This window comes from Hyla sarda, chromosome 6 (assembly GCF_029499605.1).
Source record: "Hyla sarda isolate aHylSar1 chromosome 6, aHylSar1.hap1, whole genome shotgun sequence".
NCBI classification, from domain to species: Eukaryota; Metazoa; Chordata; class Amphibia; order Anura; family Hylidae; genus Hyla; species Hyla sarda.
This window is the reverse complement of record NC_079194.1, coordinates 37,317,784-37,340,450: the sequence shown is the minus strand read 5'-3', so window position 1 is coordinate 37,340,450 and position 22,667 is coordinate 37,317,784. Positions and strand designations below refer to the sequence as shown.

General features: G+C 45.4%; 1 protein-coding gene across 1 annotated transcript in view; it reads left to right on the top strand.

Annotated features, from left to right (window-relative positions):
* The first annotated feature begins 3,908 nt into the window (after positions 1 to 3,908).
* Positions 3,909 to 22,667, top strand: part of LOC130275489 (integumentary mucin A.1-like) — a 34,299-nt gene continuing 15,540 nt past the window's right edge. The window contains exon 1 of the mRNA XM_056523535.1: positions 3,909 to 4,073. Within this exon, the coding sequence (XP_056379510.1) occupies positions 4,001 to 4,073 (73 nt within the window). The 5' untranslated portion in view covers positions 3,909 to 4,000. The remainder of the gene's footprint in view (positions 4,074 to 22,667) is intronic.

The following is a 22,667-nucleotide window of genomic DNA, read 5'->3' as shown; positions in this document are numbered from 1 at the left end:
CAGTGGAGCCGCATATACCGCCGGCTTTTTAAGTTAATAAATGCAGATCGCAGCGGGTCTCTGGAGAATGACCTGCTGCGATCTGTCCTTCAGCCCAAGGACTACAACTCCCATCATGGACAGAGTCTGTCCATGATGGGAGTAGTAGTCCTAACAGTCACAATAGAGTCCCGCAGACAGGGGATGTGCGTCTCTCAGCGCTCCGGTACTACAACTACTCCCATTATGGGACAGATTCTGTCCCATGATGGGAGTAGTTGTAGTACTGCAGTGCTGAGAGACGGCTCCTGCATCCCTCACCTGCATCTTCCACCGTCTGCCATTTTCTACGAGTCCTTGCTAGCACTCTTAGGTTTAGACTACTTTTCTTGCAAAAAAGCGCAATTGCGCAAAAAAAAACATCTACTTTTTTTTTGCGCAATTGATAAATACCAGTCCACTGGATTAGGTGGTGTACGGTAGACCAAACTGGTGACAACTTTAGAAAACTGTCCACCAAAAAAAACGCAGCTCTATGCAAAAAAAGCGCAATTGCGCAAAATTTGTAGACGTGAAAAATGGTCTAAATGCAATGATACATGTCCCCCATAGAGTTTGATCGGCAGCAGCACTATTGAGGACTTAATCTGCTAAATTACAATCCACATATTAGTGTAGGTACCAGGTATTAACCCCTTAAGGACCAGTCCAATTTTCACTGTAGGACCAGAGCGTTTTTTGCACATCTGACCACTGTCACTTTAAGAATTAATATCTCTAAAACGCTTTTACCGAATATTCTGATTCTGAGATTGTTTTTTCGTGACATATTCTACTTTATTTTGGTGGTAAATTTTCGTCGTCACTTGCATCCTTTTTTGGTGAAAAATTCCAAAATTTCATGAGAATTTTTCTAACTTTGAAGCTCTCTGCTAGTAAGGGAAATGGATATTCCAAATAAATTAAATTTTTCTTCACAAATACAATATGTCCACTTTATGTTGGCATCATAAAATGGACATATTTTTACTTTTTGAAAAAATTAGAGGGCTTCAAAGTAGAGCAGCAATTTTCAAAAATGTCATGAAAATTGCAAAATCTGAAGGGACAGATGTTACAGAACTACAACTCCCAGCATGCCTGGGCAGTCTGGGCATGCTGAGAGTTGTAGTTTGGCAACATCTGGAGGGCCACCGTTTGGGCACCACTGTGACAGTGGTCCCCAAACCGTGACCCTCCAGATGTTGCAAATCTACAACTCCCAGCATGCCCAGACAGCCTTTGGCTGTCTGGGCATGCTGGGAGTTGCAGTCCGGCCTTCCTAGTGGTTGCCACAGTAAAGATCACATTACTTTAACTTTCACTTCTCCCCCCACCGTTGATTCCTTACCTGAGTCGGGATCTCCGCTGGATGTCTGCGATGATCGCCGGGCCCCACGAGTCTTCTCCTCCGGGTACCTGGCCTCCATGTTCTCCCCCCGTTCTGCCTGACATCCAGGGGTGTGCAGAACGGGGGTTTCCATGGCAACCCACCGTCCTGCTCTGCCATTGGTCAGAATCAGTTCTGACCAATGGCAGGGGATAGGAGCAGATCGCAGCATTGCAACCTCACTCCTACCCTGCAGGATGCTGGGGCCTGTCACTGACAGGTTCGAGCATCCCTATTTTCCGGGTGATCGGGTCACCACAGACCCGATCAGCCCGGAATAGGAGAAAATCACATGTCTGAATTGACATGCGATTTTCACCGATCGCCGACATGGGGGGGGGGGGGGTCTCGCCTGGGCGATGTGCCGGGATGCCTGCTGAATGATTTTAGCAGGCGTCCGGTTTCGCAACCCGCCCGGCGCGTGGCAGGATGCAAAATTCCCACTGACGTATGAGTACGTGCCTGGTCCTTAAGACCCAGGGCGCAGGGACGTACTCATCTGTGCCTGGTCCTTAAGGGGTTAAAATTTTATATACACTTTCTCCAGAACACCGCAAGCCCCATTACTCCCGAGGTTGCGGGATGTACTTTGCTATTTATCAGGAACATATTACCTTACAAGCGGCCTGTATCAATGTTGCTGTTCCGGTCCCGTTCCTCTAGTGTGAGCTGGTTGGTATTGATGATCGGGGTGTAGAAGAGTGTCCATTTTGGAGAAAAGGAGTTTTCCAAAACGATGTTGGAGTAACATTTTTGGCCCAACTAGCTATCTGTAGTGACGTCACTCTCAGCTACGGGACTCATCTCCTTTCCCTTTTGCAGCATGCAGGTAGATATGCCGCCGGCCAGGGGCAGATCTCCTTTCTGCTGCACAGACACTCTTCTACACCAGGTTTATCAATACCAACCAGCTCACACTGGAGGAATGGGACCGGAACTGCAACATTGATACAGACCGCTTGTAAGGTAAAACGTTCCTGATAAATAGCAAAGTATGTCCCGCAACCTTGGGAGTAATAGTGTTTGCGGTCTTCTGGGGAAAGTGTGTATAAAATTGTAATACCTGGTACCTACACTTATATGTGGATTGTAATTTACCAGATTAAGTCCTCAATAGTCCTGATCACGATCAAAATTTATGAGATTTGTAAATTACCTACTTACTCTATTAAAACATTTGTAAATTACCTATTTACTCTATAAAAAATATGAATCCTTCTAGTTCCTTTCTGTCTGACCATAGTGCTCTCTGCTGACACCTCTGTCCATTTTAGGAACTTTCCAGAGTAGAAGCAAATCGTCAGAGCAAACCTATACTGCTCTAGACAGTTTCTGACATGGACAGAGGTGTCAGCAGAGAACACTGTGGTCAGACTGAAAAGAAATTCAAAAAGAAGAAGAACTTCCTCCTTAGTAAACAGCAGCTGATAAGTACTGGAAGGATTAAGATTTTTTGAAGAAATGTACAAATCTGTTTAACTTTCTGTCATCAGTTGATTAAAGAAAATGTTTTCCAGTGTAATACCCCTTTAATGCCAGGAGTAGTGTTGGGCGCGAATATTCGCATTTCAAATTTTTATCGCGAATATCGCAAATTCGAAAATATTGCGAATATTTTCGCTATATATTCGAAATTACAAATATTCGCTTTTTTCCACATGTGCGCATATTTGCATATTCTTTCTTTTCACTTGTGGGCCAACTAAAATGATGCAAATACACTTGTCAGAGGTTATCAACAACATCCCTAGCAACCAATAGTAAAGCCCACCCCCTCACTGTTTTCTTCCTCGAATATGCGAATATTCACATATGCAAATATAACGAATACGCGAATTTGCGAATGTAGGACGAATATTCATCTATATATTCGCGAAATATCGCAAATTCAAATATGGGCAATGCCGCTCATCACTAGCCAGGAGAACGTTACCTGCCTGACTGCGTTGTGGCGGCTGAAAAGCTTTGGAGAGATAATATTATGAATGTGTTTTTCAGGAGATGGCCAAGGCTCCCTAATTCTGGTAAATGGAATTGTCCATGCTTCAGCATAACAGGATGTATTAGACAATTGAATGCTTTAGTCTTCGTTGGAACAATTTGGTTCAGCTTTTTTCTGCTCCAGAATGAGTGTGCCCCAGAGTACAAAGCAAGGTCCATGAAGGCATGGTTGGGGGAGTTTAGAGGGAGAACTTTACTGGCCTCACAGAGCCTGGACCTCAACCTCATCGAACATCTTTGGGATGACGTAGAAAGGAGATTGTGAGTCAGACCCTCTCATCCAACATCCAAGTGCCCTTCTGGATTCCCAAAGACAAATTCCCATGGACACATTCCAACAATCTTATTTTTAATCCCAAAATGTACGTTCAGACTGATCAGATTATTTCAACACAAATGCTAGAGGATGAATTTACTTTTCTGCTTGTGCAAACATCATGTGCTGTATGCTTCAACGAAATTACAAGGGTATTTACTGTTATAAAAATGTATAAATATATTCCCCATTATACCTCCCTAGTGGAAGCATTCGGTTCTGCAGAGAGAAGCAACAATCTGGAGAAATCTCTGCTCTGTTCTGGAGATCTCAGAATGTCTGCATCAGGATTCTTACTTCTGCTCATATCTGCCATGATCGGATGTGCAGCTCCACAGATGGAGAACGGTGAGACCTCATTTACCTTATCATGAGTTTATGTATAAGATCAGGTTCACACAGTGCAGTTTTGATTATTTGCAATCAAAAGGAGGATGGGCTGTCAGTACGAATAAGGGTGGTTTCACGCAAAATTTATTGTGGCAGTATTTTATTCAGTTTAACCCCTTAAGGACCAGGGTTTTTTCCGTTTTTGCATTTTCGTTTTTTGCTCCTTGCATTTAAAAAATCATATCTCTTTCAATTTTGCACCTAAAAATCCATATGATTGCTTATTTGCACCAATTCTACTTAGTAATGACGTCAGTCATTTTGCCCAAAAACCTATGGTGAAACGGAAAAAAAAATCATTGTGAGACAAAAAATTTTTAAAAAAACGCTGTTTTGTAAATTTTGGGGGCTTCCGTTTCTACGTAGTACATTTTTCTGTAAAAATTACACCTTATCTTTATTCTGTAGGTTCATACGATTAAAATGATACCCTACTTATATAGGTTTGATTTTGTCGTACTTCTGGAAAAAATCATAACTTCATGCAGGAAAATTAATACGTTTAAAATTGTCATCTTCTGACCCCTATAACTTTTTTATTTTTCCGCATCTGGGGAGGTATGAGGGGTCAATTTTTGCGCTGTGATCTGAAGTTTTTAGTGGTACCATTTTTGCATTGATAGGATTTATTGATCGCTTTTTATTCATTTTTTCATGATATAAAAAGTGACCAAAAATGCACTATTTTGGACTTTGGAATTTTTTTGCAGGTACGCCATTGACCGTGCGGTTTAATTAACGATATATTTTTATAATTCGGACATTTCCGCACGAGGCGATACCATATATGTTTATTTTTATTTACACAGTTTTTTTAATGGGAAAAGGGGGGGTGATTCAAACTTTTATTAGGGAAGGGGTTAAATGACCTTTATTAACACTTTTCTTTTAAACATTTTTTTGCAGTGTTATAGCTCCCATAGGGACCTATAACACTGCACACACTGATCTCCTATGCCGATCACTGGCGTGTATTAACACGCCTGTGATCTGTGTTATCGGCGCTTGACTGCTCCTGCCTGGATCTCAGGCACGGAGCAGTCATTCGTCGATCGGACACCGAGGAGGCAGGTAAGGGCCCTCCCGGTGTCCTGTAAGCTGTCCGGGACGCCGTGATTTCACCGCGGCTGTCCCGAACAGCCCGACGGAGCAGCCGTGATACTTTCACTTTCACTTTAGATGCGGCGTTCAACTTTGAACGCCGCGTCTAAAGGGTTATTAGCGCGCGGCACCGCGATCAATGCCGCGCGCTATTAGCCACGGGTCCCGGCCGTGGCCCCGCGTTATAGATCGGGAGCGGACACATAGTTACATAGTTACATAGTTAGTATGGTTGAAAAAAGACATACGTCCATCAAGTCCAACCAGGGACTTGAAGGGAAGGGTGTAAGGGGATAAGGAAAAGGGATGTAGTTTTATAATTCTGCATAAGCATTAATGTTATTTTGTTCCAGGAATGTATCTAACCCTGTTTGAAAGCTGTTAATTGTTCCTGCTGTGACCAGTTCATGAGGTAGACCGTTCCATAAATTCACAAACAACAACAAAAAACGTGGTCTCAAATGGCTGGAGGTGCTCAACCCCAAATGCAGTTGTGCATATATACTGGGGGAGCAGATCCTGCCCTTGTAGTCCATTGCTAGGGGCGATCCCCAGCATAAAAATGCATACAATGGAGGATGCCTGTAGCGGACTACAAGTGCCACAATAGAATCCTACACCAGATAAACGGTGTGGATGTGTAACAATTAGAATAATACAATACAGAAATTTAGGTGCACTACTGTGGTAGATGTATACAATGACATTGGCTAATCCCTCAACACTGATGTTAAAATTGAGACATTCGCCAATGTATCCTTATATAAAGGACACACCAGAGCCCGCACACCAACGCCAAGGTTTCTCAGATGGCACGGGACCTAACGCTAGCCTACCTGTGCGTATAAAGCAAAAACCAGGGGCCAGTGGGCAATTACAGCAGCACTAGGTCGACATGCAGCCTACTCCCAGTTCCCTCCAGCGTGACTAGGCACACATACAATGGGAGGAGGGAGAGAGGCTACAAGCCCCACCCAAGTTGGCTGATATAGGTGCATGGCCCCACAGGTGCAACCCTAATGCTGCCTGGAAAATGTTCAAGGCGCATTAACATATGGAGTTTACACACCTCCATGTATAAATTTACAAACAACAACAAAAAACGTGGTCTCAAATGGCTGGAGGTGCTCAACCCCAAATGCACTTGTGCATATATACTGGGGGAGCAGATCCTGCCCTTGTAGTCCATTGCTAGGGGCGATCCCCAGCATAAAAATGCATACAATGGAGGATGCCTGCAGCGGACTACAAGTGCCACAATAGAATCCTACACCAGATAAACGGTGTGGATGTGTAACAATTAGAATAATACAATACAGAAATTTAGGTGCACTACTGTGGTAGATGTATGCAATGACATTGGCTAATCCCTCAACACTGATGTTAAAATTGAGACATTCGCCAGTGTATCCTTATATAAAGGACACACCAGAGCCCGCACACCAACGCCAAGGTTTCTCAAATGGCACGGGACCTAACGCTAGCCTACCTGTGCGTATAAAGCAAAAACCAGGGGCCAGTGGGCAATTACAGCAGCACTAGGTCGACATGCAGCCTACTCCCAGTTCCCTCCAGCGTGACTAGGCACACATACAATGGGAGGAGAGAGAGAGGCTACAAGCCCCACCCAAGTTAGCTGATATAGGTGCATGGCCCCACAGGTGCAACCCTAATGCTGCCTGGAAAATGTTCAAGGCGCATTAACATATGTAGTTTACACACCTCCATGTATAAATTTACAAACAACAACAAAAAACGTGGTCTCAAATGGCTGGAGGTGCTCAACCCCAAATGCACTTGTGCATATATACTGGGGGAGCAGATCCTGCCCTTGTAGTCCATTGCTAGGGGCGATCCCCAGCATAAAAATGCATACAATGGAGGATGCCTGCAGCGGATTACAAGTGCCACAATAGAATCCTACACCAGATAAACGGTGTGGATGTGTAACAATTAGAATAATACAATACAGAAATTTAGGTGCACTACTGTGGTAGATGTATTAGGGTTGCACCTGTGGGGCCATGCACCTATATCAGCCAACTTGGGTGGGGCTTGTAGCCTCTCTCCCTCCTCCCATTGTATGTGTGCCTAGTCACGCTGGAGGGAACTGGGAGTAGGCTGCATGTCGACCTAGTGCTGCTGTAATTGCCCACTGGCCCCTGGTTTTTGCTTTATACGCACAGGTAGGTTAGCGGGCTCTGGTGTGTCCTTTATATAAGGATATACTGGCGAATGTCTCAATTTTAGCATCAGTGTTGAGGGATTAGCCAATGTCATTGTATACATCTACCACAGTAGTGCACCTAAATTTCTGTATTGTATCGTTCCATAAATTCACAGTCCTCACGGTAAAGATGGCGTGTCGCCCCTTTAGACTGAACCTTTTCTTCTCCAGACGGAGGGAGTGCCCCCTCGTCCTTTGGGGGGGTTTAACCTGGAACAGTTTTTCTCCATATTTTTTGTATGGGCCATTTATATACTTATATACGTTTATCATATCCCCCCTTAAACGTCTCTTCTCAAGACTAAACAATTGTAACTCCTTTAATCGCTCCTCATAGCTAAGATGTTCCATGCCCCATATTAGTTTAGTCGCGCGTCTCTGCATCCTTTCCAGCTCCGCAGTGTCCCTTTCATGAACAGGCTGTCACGATTCGGCTGGCTGGAGGTGGATCCTCTGTGCCAGAGAGGGATTGGCGTGGACCGTGCTGGTGGACCGGTTCTAAGTTGCTACTGGTATTCACCAGAGCCCGCCGCAAAGCGGGATGGTCTTGCAGCGGCGGTAGCAACCAGGTCGTATCCACCAGCAACGGCTCAACCTCTCTGACTGCTGAAGATAGGCGCGGTACAAGGGAGTAGACAAGAGCAAGGTCGGACGTAGCAGAAGGTCAGGGCAGGCAGCAAGGATCGTAGTCAGGGGCAACGGCAGGAGGTCTGGAACACAGGCTAGGAACACACAAGGGAACGCTTTCACTGGCACAATGGCAACAAGATCCGGCGAGGGAGTGCAGGGGAAGTGAGGTATAAGTAGGGAGTGCACAGGTGAGAATACTGATTAGGCCTGCTGCGCCAATCAGTGGCGCAGCGGCCCTTTAAATGGCAGAGACCCGGCGCGCGCGCGCCCTAAGGAGCGGGGCCGCGCGCGCCGGGACAACACAGACGGGGAACGGGTCAGGTACGGGAGCCGAGATGCGCATCGCGAGCGGGCGCGTCCCGCATCGCGAATCGCATCCCGGCTGGGAGTAATATCGCAGCGCACCCGGTCAGCAGGTCTGACCGTGGCGCTGCGAATGAGAGAACGCTGCGAGCGCTCCGGGGAGGAGTGGGGACCCGGAGCGCTCGGCGTAACAGTACCCCCCCCCCCCCTTGGGTCTCCCCCTCTTTTTGGAGCCTGAGAACCTGAGGATAAGACTTTTGTCCAGGATGTTGTCCTCAGGTTCCCAGGATCTCTCCTCAGGGCCGCAATTCTCCCAGTCGACCAAGAAGAATCTTTTACCTCTGACCGTTTTGGATGCTAGAATCTCCTTCACAGAAAAGACGTCAGAAGATCCGGAAACTGGAGTGGGAGAAACAACTTTGGGAGAGAAGCGGTTAAGGATGAGTGGTTTAAGGAGAGAGACATGGAAGGCATTGGCAATACGGAGAGAAGGAGGAAGAAGGAGTTTGTAAGAGACAGGGTTGATCTGGCACTTGATTTTGAAAGGACCAAGATAGCGTGGTCCCAGTTTGTAACTGGGGACACGAAAGCGGACATATTTAGCGGAGAGCCATACCTTGTCTCCGGGAGCAAAAATGGGGGGAGTTCTTCTTTTTTTATCAGCAAATCTTTTCATCCGGGATGAAGCCTGTAAAAGAGAATTTTGGGTCTCTTTCCATATGGTGGAAAGATCACGAGTCACTTCATCCACAGCGGGCAAACCAGAGGGCAAGGGAGTAGGGAGGGGAGGAAGAGGGTGACGGCCGTACACCACGAAAAATGGGGATTTAGCAGAAGATTCGGAGACTCTGAAGTTGTATGAGAATTCGGCCCATGGTAGAAGATCTGCCCAGTCATCCTGGCGGGAGGAAACAAAATGCCGTAAATAGTCACCCAGGACCTGATTAACTCTTTCTACTTGCCCATTGGATTGGGGATGATAAGAAGAAGAGAAGTTTAATTTGATCTTGAGCTGTTTACAGAGGGCCCTCCAGAATTTAGACACGAATTGGACGCCTCTATCTGAGACGATATGCGTGGGCAAACCGTGAAGGCAAAAAATGTGTATAAAAAATTGCTTTGCCAACTGAGGCGCTGAAGGAAGACCAGGAAGAGGAATAAAATGTGCCATCTTGGAAAATCGATCAACGACCACCCAAACAACTGTGTTGCCACGGGATGAGGGCAAGTCCGTAATAAAGTCCATACCAATCTGTGACCAAGGCTGTTCAGGAACAGGCAGAGGATGAAGGAGACCAGCAGGCTTCTGGCGAGGAGTCTTATCCCGGGCACAGACAGTACAGGCCCGCACGAAATCAATAACATCAGTCTCCAGAGTCGGCCACCAATAAAATCGAGAGATGAGTTGCAAGGATTTTTTGATGCCCACATGGCCTGCGAGGTGGGAGGAGTGTCCCCATTTGAGAATCCCGAGACGCTGGCGTGGAGAAACGAAGGTCTTCCCTGGAGGAGTTTGCCTGATGGAAGCTGGAGAAGTGGAGATCAGACAGTCCGGAGGAATGATGTGTTGCGGAGAGACCTCTACTTCAGAGGCATCAGAAGAACGAGAGAGTGCATCGGCCCTAATGTTCTTGTCAGCAGGGCGAAAATGGATTTCAAAGTTAAAACGGGCAAAGAACAACGACCACCTAGCCTGGCGAGGGTTCAGTCGTTGGGCAGACTGGAGGTAGGAGAGATTCTTGTGATCAGTGTATATGATAACTGGAAATTTTGATCCCTCCAGCAGGTGCCTCCATTCCTCAAGCGCCAATTTAATGGCCAGTAGTTCTCGATCCCCGATGGAATAGTTTCTCTCCGCCGGGGAGAAGGTCCTAGAAAAAAAAAACACAAGTCACAGCATGCCCGGAAGAATTTTTTTGTAGAAGGACAGCTCCAGCTCCCACTGAGGAGGCATCTACCTCCAATAGGAAGGGTTTAGATGGGTCAGGTCTGGAGAGCACGGGAGCGGAAGAAAAGGCAGACTTGAGATGTTTAAATGCGTCTTCTGCTTGGGGGGACCAGGACTTGGGATTGGCATTTTTCTTGGTTAAAGCCACGATAGGAGCCACAATAGTGGAAAAGTGTGGAATAAACTGTCTGTAATAATTGGCGAACCCCAAAAAACGTTGGATAGCACGGAGTCCGGAGGGGCGTGGCCAATCTAAGACGGCAGAGAGTTTATCTGGGTCCATTTGTAGTCCCTGGCCAGAGACCAAGTATCCTAGGAAAGGAAGAGATTGACATTCAAAGAGACATTTCTCCATTTTGGCATAAAGTTGATTGTCACGAAGTCTCTGAAGAACCATGCGGACATGCTGGCGGTGTTCTTCTAAGTTGGCAGAAAAAATCAGAATATCGTCCAGATAAACCACAACACAGGAATATAGGAGATCACGAAAAATTTCATTAACAAAGTCTTGGAAGACGGCAGGGGCGTTGCATAGGCCAAAGGGCATGACCAGATACTCAAAGTGTCCATCTCTGGTGTTAAATGCGGTCTTCCATTCGTCCCCCTCCCTGATGCGGATGAGATTATAAGCACCTCTTAAGTCCAGTTTGGTAAAGATGTGGGCACCTTGTAAGCGATCAAAGAGTTCCGAGATAAGAGGTAAGGGGTAGCGGTTTTTTACCGTGATTTTATTAAGTCCACGGTAATCAATACAAGGACGTAGGGAGCCATGTTTTTTGGACACAAAAAAAAATCCAGCTCCGGCAGGAGAGGAGGACTTGCGGATAAACCCCTTTTTTAAATTCTCCTGGATGTACTCCGACATGGCAAGAGTCTCTGGAGCAGACAGAGGATAGATTCTGCCCCGGGGTGGGGTAGTACCCGGGAGGAGGTCAATAGGACAGTCATAAGGCCTGTGAGGAGGCAAAGTCTCAGCTTGCTTTTTGCAAAAAACGTCAGAATAGTCCATATAAGCCTTAGGAAGACCGGATACAGGGGGAACCACAGGGTCACGGCAAGGAGTACTGGGCACCAATTTAAGACAGTCCTTGTGACAAGAAGTACCCCAGTTCTTGATTTCTCCTGTGGACCAATCAAGGGTTGGGGAATGGCGTTGAAGCCACGGTAATCCAAGAAGAATTTCAGAAGTGCAGTTGGAGAGGACCAAAAATTCAATTTTTTCGTGATGAGGTCCGATGCACATTAGGATAGGTTCCGTGCGGTAACGCACGGTACAGTCCAATCTTTCATTGTTAACAGAATTGATGTAGAGGGGTCTGGCGAGACTGGTCACCGGGATGTTGAACCTGTTGATGAGAGGCGCCAAAATAAAATTTCCTGCAGATCCGGAATCCAAGAAGGCCGTAGCAGAGAAGGAGAAGGTAGAGGAAGATATCCGCACAGGCACAGTAAGGCGTGGAGAAGCAGAGTAGACATCAAGAACTGTCTCATCTTTGTGCGGAGTCAGCATACGTCTTTCCAGGCGGGACGGATAGGACAATCTTTCAAGAAGTGTTCGGTACCGGCACAGTACAGGCATAGGTTCTCCATGCGGCGTCGTGTCCTCTCTTGAGGTGTCAAGCGAGACCGGTCAACTTGCATAGCCTCCACGGCGGGAGGCACAGGAACGGATTGCAGAGGACCAGAGGAGAGAGGAGCCGGGGATAGAAACCGCCTCGTGCGAACAAAGTCCATATCCTGGCGGAGCTCCTGACGCCTTTCGGAAAAACGCATGTCAATGCGGGTGGCAAGATGAATAAGTTCATGCAGGTTAGCAGGAATTTCTCGTGCGGCCAGCACATCTTTAATGTTGCTGGATAGGCCTTTTTTAAAGGTCGCGCAGAGGGCCTCATTATTCCAGGATAATTCGGAGGCAAGAGTACGGAATTGGATGGCGTACTCGCCAACAGAAGAATTACCCTGGACCAGGTTCAGCAGGGCAGTCTCAGCAGAAGAGGCTCGGGCAGGTTCCTCAAAGACACTTCGGATCTCCGTGAAGAAGGAGTGTACAGAGGCAGTGACGGGGTCATTGCGGTCCCAGAGCGGTGTGGCCCATGACAGAGCTTTCCCAGACCGAAGGCTGACTACGAAAGCCACCTTAGACCTTTCAGTTGGAAACTGGTCCGACATCATCTCCAAGTGCAGGGAACATTGCGAAAGAAAGCCACGGCAAAACTTAGAGTCCCCATCAAATTTATCCGGCAAGGATAATCGTAAGCCGGAAGCGGCCACTCGCTGCGGAGGAGGTGCAGGAGCTGGCGGAGGAGATTGTTGCTGGAGCTGTGGTAATAGCTGCTGTAGCATCACGGTCAGTTGAGACAGCTGGTGACCTTGTTGCGCTATCTGTTGCGACTGCTGGGCGACCACCGTGGTGAGGTCGGCGACAACTGGCAGTGGGACTTCAGCGGGATCCATGGCCGGATCTACTGTCACGATTCGGCTGGCTGGAGGTGGATCCACTGTGCCAGAGAGGGATTGGCGTGGACCGTGCTGGTGGACCGGTTCTAAGTTGCTACTGGTATTCACCAGAGCCCGCCACAAAGCAGGATGGTCTTGCAGCGGCGGTAGCAACCAGGTGGTATCCACCAGCAACGGCTCAACCTCTCTGACTGCTGAAGATAGGCGCGGTACAAGGGAGTAGACAAGAGCAAGGTCGGACGTAGCAGAAGGTCAGGGCAGGCAGCAAGGATCGTAGTCAGGGGCAACGGCAGGAGGTCTGGAACACAGGCTAGGAACACACAAGGGAACGCTTTCACTGGCACAATGGCAACAAGATCCGGCGAGGGAGTGCAGGGGAAGTGAGGTATAAGTAGGGAGTGCACAGGTGAGAATACTGATTAGGCCTGCTGCGCCAATCAGTGGCGCAGCGGCCCTTTAAATGGCAGAGACCCGGTGCGCGCGCGCCCTAAGGAGCGGGGCTGCGCGCGCCGGGACAACACAGACGGGGAACGGGTCAGGTACAGGAGCCGAGAGGCGCATCGCGAGCGGGCGCGTCCCGCATCGCGAATCGCATCCCGGCTGGGAGTAATATCGCAGCGCACCCGGTCAGCAGGTCTGACCGGGGCGCTGCGAATGAGAGAACGCTGCGAGCGCTCCGGGGAGGAGCGGGGACCCGGAGCGCTCGGCGTAACACAGGCGACCAAAACTGAACAGCATATTCCAGGTGAGGCCGTACCAATGCTTTATAAAGGGGGAGTATTATGTCCCTGTCCCTCGAGTCCATGCCTCTTTTTATACATGACAATATCCTGCCGGTTTTGGAAGCAGCAGCCTGACATTGCATGCTATTCTGTAGTCTGTGATCTACAAGTACACCCAGATCCTTCTCTACCAGTGACTCTGCCAGTTTAATCCCCCCTAAGACATACGACGCATGCAGGTTATTAGTACCCAGATGCATAACTTTACATTTATCCACATTGAACCTCATTTGCCAAGTGGATGCCCAGACACTCAGTCTATCCAAGTCATCTTGTAACTTATGCACATCGTCTATAGACTGTACCATGCTACAAAGCTTGGTGTCATCTGCAAAGATAGAAACAGAGCTGTTAATACCATCCTCTATATCATTGATAAATAAATTAAACAACAGCGGGCCCAGTACTAAACCTTGGGGTACACCACTAATAACCGGGGACCAATCAGAGTACGAATCATTGACCACCACTCTCTGGGTACGATCCATGAGCCAGTGTTCAATCCAGTTACAAACTAAAGTTTCCAAGCCCAAGGACCTTAACTTACCTGTCAGACGTCTGTGAGGGACAGTATCAAACGCTTTGGCAAAATTCAGAAACACTATATCCACAGCCATTCCTCTGTCAAGGCTTCTACTCACCTCTTCATAAAAGCAAATTAGATTGGTTTGACAACTTCTATCCTTAGTAAACCCATGCTGGCTATCACTTATAATACTATTATCCCCTATGTATTCCTGTATGTAATCCCTTATAAGTCCTTCAAACAATTTACCCACAATGCACGTTAGACTTACCGGTCTATAATTGCCTGGCGAAGACCTAGAGCCCTTCTTGAAGATTGGTACCACATTCGCCTTGCGCCAGTCCCTTGGCACAATACCAGACACCAGAGAATCTCTAAATATCATGAACAAGGGTACAGATATTACTGAACTTACCTCTCTAAGAACTCTTGGGTGTAGTTCTTCCGGACCTGGAGATTTGCTTACATTTACTTTACTTAACTTACCTTGTACCATCTCTACATTAAGCCAGTTCAGTACATTATATGATGTGTTACCAGCACTGACCTGGCCAATGTCAGTTCCTTTTTCCATAGTGTATACAGAACTAAAGAACCCATTCAGTAGCTCCGCCTTCTCTTGATCGCCCGTGACAACCTCCCCATTATCATTATTAAGGGGTCCTACATGCTCTGTCCTTGGTTTTTTTGTATTTATATATCTAAAAAAAATATTTAGGATTAGTTTTGCTTTCTTTGGCCAACTGTCTCTCATTTAGAATTTTTGCTGTTTTTATTACATTTTTACAGATTTTATTAAGCTCCTTGTACTGTTTAAATGTTATAGCTGACCCATCATATTTGAATTTTTTGAAGGCTATTTTTTTGTTGTTTATTGCTCTTTTAACATCATTTGTCAGCCATGTAGGATTTAGTTTTAATCGTTTATATTTGTTCCCCTTTGGTATATATTTAGCTGTATAGTTATTTAGAGTTGATTTAACCCCTTAAGGACTGAGCCCTTTTTCACCTTAAGGACTCAGCCATTTTTTGCAATTCTGACCACTGTCACTTTAAACATTAATAACTCTGGAATGCTTTTAGTTATCAATCTGATTCCGAGATAGTTTTTTCGTGACATATTCTACTTTAACTTAGTGGTAAAATTTTGTGATAACTTGCATCCTTTCTTGGTGAAAAATCCCAAAATTTGATGAAAAATTTGAAAATTTTGCATTTTTCTAACTTTGAAGCTCTCTGCTTGTAAGGAAAATGGATATTCAAAATAATTTTTTTTTTATTCACATATACAATATGTCTACTTTATATTTGCATCATAAAATTGATGAGTTTTTACTTTTGGAAGACACCAGAGGGCTTCAAAGTTCCGCAGCAATTTTCCAATTTTTCAAAAAAATTTTGAAACTCGCTTTTTTTCAGGGACCAGTTCAGGTTTGAAGTGGATTTGAAGGGTCTTCATATTAGAAATACCACATAAATGACCCCATTATAAAAAATGCACCCCCCAAAGTATTCAAAATGATATTCAGTCAGCGTTTTAACCCTTTAGGTGTTTCACAGGAATAGCAGCAAAGTGAAGGAGAAAATTCACAATCTTCATTTTTTACACTCGCATGTTTTTGTAGACCCAATTTTTGAATTTTTGCAAGGGGTAAAAAGGAGAAATTTTTTACTTGTATTTGAAACCCAATTTCTCTCGAGTAAGCACATACCTCATATGTCTATGTTAATTGTTCGGCGGGCGCAGTAGAGGGCTCAGAAGGGAAGGAGCGACAAATGGTTTTTGGGGGGCATGTCACATTTAGGAAGCCCCTATGGTGCCAGAACAGCAACAAAAAACACATGGCATACCATTTTGGAAACTAGACCCCTCGGGGAACATAACAAGGGGTAAAGTAAACCTTAATACCCCACAGGTGATTCACAACTTTTGCATACGTAAAAAAAAAAAAAAAAAAAATTCCCTAAAATGCTTGGTTTCCCAAAAAATTTACATTTTTACAAAGGGTTAAAGCAGAAAATACCCCCCAAAATTTGAAGCCCAATTTCTCCCGATTCAGAAAACACCCCATATGGGGGTGAAAAGTGCTCTGCTGGCGCACTACAGGTCTCAGAAGAGAAGGAGTCACATTTGGCTTTTTTGAAGGAAATTTTGCTCTGGGGGCATGCCGCATTTAGGAAGCCCCTATGGTGCCAGGACAGCAAAAAAAAACACATGGCATACCATTTTGGAAACGAGACCCCTTGGGGAACGTAACAAGGGGTAAAGTGAACCTTAATACCCCACAGGGGTTTCACAACTTTTGCATATGTAAAAAAAAAAAAAAATTTTTACCTAAAATGCTTGGTTTCCCAAAAAATTTACATTTTTACAAAGGGTTAAAGCAGAAAATACCGCCCAAAATTTGAAGCCCAATTTCTCCCGATTCAGAAAACGCCCCATATGGGGGTGAAAAGTGCTCTGCTGGCGCACTACAGGTCTCAGAGGAGAAGGAGTCACATTTGGCTTTTTGAAAGCAAATTTTGCTCTGGGGGCATGCCGCATTTAGGAAGCCCATATGGTGCCAGGACAGCAAAAAAAAAAAAACATGGCATACCATTTTGGAAACTAGACCCCTCGGGGAACGTAACAAGGGGTTAAGTGAACCTTAATACCCCACAGGTGTTTCACGACTTTTGCATATGTAAAAAAAATAATTTTTTTTTTACCTAAAATGCCTCTTTTCCCAAAAATTTTACATTTTTAAAAAGGGTAAAAGCAGAAAATACCCCCCAAAATTTGTAACACAATTTCTCCCGAGTACGGCGATACCCCATATGTGACCCTAAACTGTTGCCTTGAAATACGACAGGGCTCCAAAGTGAGAGCGCCATGCGCATTTGAGGCCTAAATTAGGGACTTGCATAGGGGAGGATATAGGGGTATTCTACGCCAGTGATTCCCAAACAGGGTGCCTCCAGCTGTTGTAAAACTCCCAGCATGCCTGGACAGTCAGTGGCTATCTGGAAATACTGGGAGTAGTTGTTTTGCAACCGCTGGAGGCTCCGTTTTGGAAACAGTGGCGTACCAGACGTTTTTCATTTTTATTGGGGAGGGGAGGGGGGTTGTATAGGGGTATGTGTATACGTAGTGTTTTTTACTTTTTATTGTGTGTTAGTGTAGTGTAGTGTTTTTAGGGTACAGTCGCACGGGCGGGGGGTTCACAGTAGTTTCTCGCTGGCAGTTTGAGCTGCGGCAGAAATTTTGCCGCACCTCAAACTTGCAGCTGGATACTTACTGTAATCCTCCGCCCATGTGAGTGTACCCTGTACGTTCACATTGGGGGGGGGAACATCCAGCTGTTGCAAAACTACAACTCCCAGCATGTACGGTCTATCAGTGCATGCTGGGAGTTGTAGTTTTGCAACAGCTGGAGGCACACTGGTTGTGAAACACAGAGTTTGGTAACAAACTCAGTGTTTTGCAACCAGTGTGCCTTCAGCTGTTGCAAAAGCTACAACCCCCAGCATGTACGGACAGCGGAAGGGCATGCTGGGTCTTGTAGTTATGCAACAGATGGAGGCATACTACTTTGGCTGGGGATGCTGGGGACTGTAGTTATGCAACAGCTGGAGACACACTGGTTTGCTACATAACTCAGTGTGCCTTCAGCTGTTGCAAAACTACAACTCCCAGCAGTCACCGACAGCCAACGGGCATGCTGGGAGTTGTAGTTATGCAACCAGCAGATGCACTACTACAACTCCCAGCATGCACTTTAGCTGTTGGTGCAAGCTGGGAGTTGTAGTTACACAACAGCTGAAGGTACACTTTTCCATAGAAAAAATGTGCCTCCAGCTGTTGCAAAACTACAAGTCCCAGCATGCCCATAAGGGCATGCTGGGAGTTGTGGTGGTCTGCCTCCTGCTGTTGCATAACTACAGCTCCCAGCATGCCCTTTTTGCATGCTGGGAGCTGTTGCTAAGCAACAGCAGGAGGCTGTCACTCACCTCCAACGATCCTCGACGCACAGGTCAGTCCCTCGTCGTCGCCGTTGCGGCTGTCGCTCCTGGGGCCCCGATCCCAACATTGACGCCGGGGATCGGGGTCCCCAGCACCCGGGGTGCACGTCCCGCACCCGCTCACGTCCTCCGGAAGAGGGGCGGAGCGGGTTGCGGGAGTGACACCCGCAGCAGGCGCCCTGATTGGTCGACCGGTAATCCGGCCGACGAATCAGGGCGATCGTGAGGTGGCACCAGTGCCACCTCACCCCTGCAGGCTCTGGCTGTTCGGGGCCATCGGAGACGGCCCCGAACAGCCTGTAATTCCGGGTCACCGGGTCACTGGAGACCCGATTGACCCGGAATCTGCCGCAGATCGCTGGACTGAATTGTCCAGCGATCTGCGGCCATCGCCGACATGGGGGGGCATAATGACCCCCCTGGGCGATATGCCCCGATGCCTGCTGAACGATTTCAGCAGGCATCGGGCACCGGCTCCCCTCCGGCTAGCGGCGGGGGGCCGGGATTTGACAGGACGTACTCAAACGTCCTGAGTCCTTAAGGACTCGGAAAAGGGGACGTTTGAGTACGTCCTGCGTCCTTAAGGGGTTAAAGATGTCCCATTTACCTTCTGTATCAGTATTTGAGAACACCTCCCCCAGTCTATGTCCTGTAGTGCAGCTCTCAGCCCAGGGAAATTTGCCTTTTTAAAGTTATATGTTTTTGCCTTCCCCGTCTGTCTTTGTTTTCTACATTTTAAGTCAAAAGTAACTATATTGTGGTCACTATTACCAAGGTTTTCCCGCACAGTTACATTACCAACCAGCTCTGAGTTGTTGTAAATGATCAGATCCAACAAGGCATCACTTCTTGTTGGGTCCTCCACAAACTGGCCCATAAAATTATCCTGCAATAAATTTATGGATTTTCTCCCCTTTGTAGTTTTAGCCAACCCCCGGCCCCAATCTATATCTGGATAGTTAAAATCTCCCATTATTACCACTGTACCTGCCCGGGCGGCCCTCTCTATTTGTTTATACAGCCGAACTTCTATCTCTTCAGTGATATTAGGGGGTCTGTAGATTACACCAAATATTATTTTTTCAGTATTTCCCTCCTTTTGTAATTCTACCCACAATGATTCCACCTCCTCAAAATCATCACACACTATGGCATCGTTCACACTGACTTTCATACCATTTCTTACATACAGACAGACTCCACCACCTTTTCTGTTCATTCTATCCTTGCGAAACAATGTAAACCCCTGCAGATTGACAGCCCAGTCATGCGAGGAGTCCAGCCATGTCTCAGTGACCCCAACTATATCAATATGTTCCTCCAGTATCAAGGCCTCAAGCTCCCCCATTTTATTTGCTAGGCTTCTGGCATTTGTGAACATACACTTTACATTTCCATTAAGTTTTACACATATAGTCTCACTAATGGGATTTTCAGAGTTATTGGGGTTAATGTTATTATTTGAGTTATAAGGGCTAATTGTACTATTTAAGTTATTGGGGCTAATGGGATTTTTTGAGTTATTGGGTCTAACGTTATTATTTAAGTTATTGGGGCTAATGGGATTTTTTGCGTTATTGCGTCTAACGTTGTTATTTAAGTTATTGGGGCTAACGGTATTTTTTGAGTTAATGGGGCTTATTGTAGTTATTGAGTTATTGGGGCTAATGGAATTTTTTGAATTATTGGGATTACAATTTTTCGGGCTACATTTATTTTTACAGCTGGTTTGTAACGCATGAATCTCCTTATCCACTGCTCTTAACCTCCCCCCACAGGACTCCTCTCCACCCACCATTATGTCCTGACCCCTCTCTAACCTATCCATCCCACTGTCTGCTTTCTTTGCTTTATTATCCTCCCCCCACTCCAGTACGTCATGTGTCCTTAAGGAGTTAGTTAAGCCAAAGCCAAAAGTAGATCTAGCGGGAAGGAGAAGTACTGTATTACTCCTTCCTTTCTGAAATGAGAAGAAGAAATAACGAGAGGCCACTCACCGCATGATGTGCTTCAATTTAATATCTTTGTGCATGAAAAACACCAGCTGGCGTTTTTTCATGCACGAGGATATTAAAGTGAAGCACATCATGCGGTGAGTGGCCTCTCGTTATTTCTTCTTCTCATTTCATGGACTTACCTGTTGGCTCTCAGAGATTGAGGCCCACCGTTATTTGCTTTTTCATCCATGCTATTTAGTACCTGGCCGTAGCGGTATACTAGAGGTGTTTCTGGTTGTGCAGACTTCTGTATCTACCACATTGATTTCTTCCTTTATAGTTCTCATTCCTTTCAAGTCCTCTTATGACTTCAGTTAAAAAAAAAAAAAAGAAACCGAGTAAAAAGTTGCCGCAATAAGTTATTTATGAAATCACATCTATTTTTATATTCATACTTTTCTTATTGGGATTTGTTGCCAACTTTTGAATTATAGACTGTACAAAACTGCCCTTTGTCAATATGACTGAGGCTAAGTTTTTCTGGCAATTTTTGGAGTTCTGCCACTGCAGTTTTTGAGCCAAAGTCAGAAGTGTATTCAAAAGGAATAGGACATATAAAGTAAGGACTTCTCCCTTATGGATCCACTTTTGACTTTGTCTCAAAAATACAGTACCAGTTTTCTTTAAAAATAACAGAAAAAAACCAAGTGGAAACTTAGGCTAGGTTCACATCACAATTTAACCATCCGATTATTGGACTGTAAAATCGAACGAAATCGGATTGCAAAAAATCATATGCAATCGTATGTAAAAATTTCTTTGCTATCCGATTTAAAATTGTATCCAAAAATCGTGCAGATGAAAATTCCATCCAATTTTCAATAAAAATCAGATCCTGTTTTTCAAATTAATATGTATGCCAATGGCAATAAAGTTTTATATATTTGAAGTGTATGTGTTTTGAAGTCTACTGCGCATGCGTACAAAAAAATCTTTCCGATTAATCTGATAGAATCGCACAGTCCGTGCGACAGTCCATGCGATTTACATAGACATCAATAATAAATAAAAAATCAGACACGATTTTGATCCGATTTTGAATCTTGCAAAATCGGATGCGGATCAAAACGGATGCATTTGTTGTCTATCATTAATCAATGGAAGTCAATGGATGCGACTTGGCATACAGATTTGTACGATTTCAAAGTCGTGAGAAGAAATAGGATGGTAAAATCGTGATGTGAATGCACCCTTAGCCATAAAGCATGTATATGTCTTTAATTAGTAAATTGAACCCTTCAGTGCCGAGATATCAGAGTTTACAAACATATGCACATTTGGCTTTAGAGCCCACTGAGTGTTTCCCCTGGCCGCTAAAGTCCAGCACAGTTCAGTCACTTAAACAGTTAGTCACTCCCCTCTGGGCACTGGTCACCTCCTTTACACCCCATGTGACAAGTGGGGACTAACTGGTGGAGGGGCTGAAATGTGTTGGACTCTAGGAGCCCATAGGAACGAGCAGTGGGCTCCAAATCCTAATTTGCATATCCTGTAAACTCAATGCTGAAACAGTCAATTAACTAATGAGAATTGCAAGGAAGATAAAGTAGTGCTCAGCACCGCTGGTATAACGTAGCATAAACCCCCTCTTGTACCGTACTGTGGCCAGTCCTCAGACACAATTCATTACTAGACTCCAGGTGGTGCTATCCAGAGTGCACATAACGCAATGTGAATATGTACAAGAAGAAAAAAGATGCACTCACCACATCTAGTTGAAGATAATTTCTGTTTATTGCAGTGTAGAAACTGAAAGACCACTGCAGCCAGTGATGGGAGTAAGTGCAGGGCGCTGCAGACGTCTAAAAGTGTGACAGCTGTTTCACCCGCGCATGCGGGCTTCATCAGGTCTGACGAAGCCTGCATGCGCGGGTGAAACAGCTGTCACACCTTTAGACGTCTGCAGCACCCTGCACTTACTGCCATCACTGGATGCAAGGGTCTTTCAGTTTCTACGTGGCAATGAACAGAAATTATCTTCAACGAGACGTGGTGAGTGCATCTTTTTTCTTCTTGGACATAAATAATGAGAGGTATGTATGGATTCAAGTTCAAAAATGCTATATACCCACATACCCTAAAAATCTGCTGACAGGTCTGCTTAAAGGCAAACTTCAACAATCCAAGATCTATATGTACAATTTTAAAAATAATTATGAATTTTATTCTGTATAAAGATATGTTTGAACACAATAGTGCAATAAAAATGCCTATAATACTTAGAAGATTTACCGCTACAATTGTAGTGCCCACTGTCTCTGGCCTCAGACTGGATATATTGTATAAAAATAGAAAACTTAATAAGAGGATCTGTGGTGAACACAGGTAGTTGTAGTGAGTGGATTTATGATTACGGTAGTAGTCTTTCATATGTCACATGACTTGAATCATGCAACCCTGTGTCTCTTTATGAACGCTGCAATGTCCTTTTCAAATGAAGCTGTTCCTTTACACAAAGTCCAGAAAAAAGATAGCATGGGGTTCTGTGAGCAACTTTGGTTAAAGGGGTATTCCAGGAAAAAAACTATATATATATCAACTGGCTACAGAAAGTTAAACAGATTGTAAATTACTTCTAT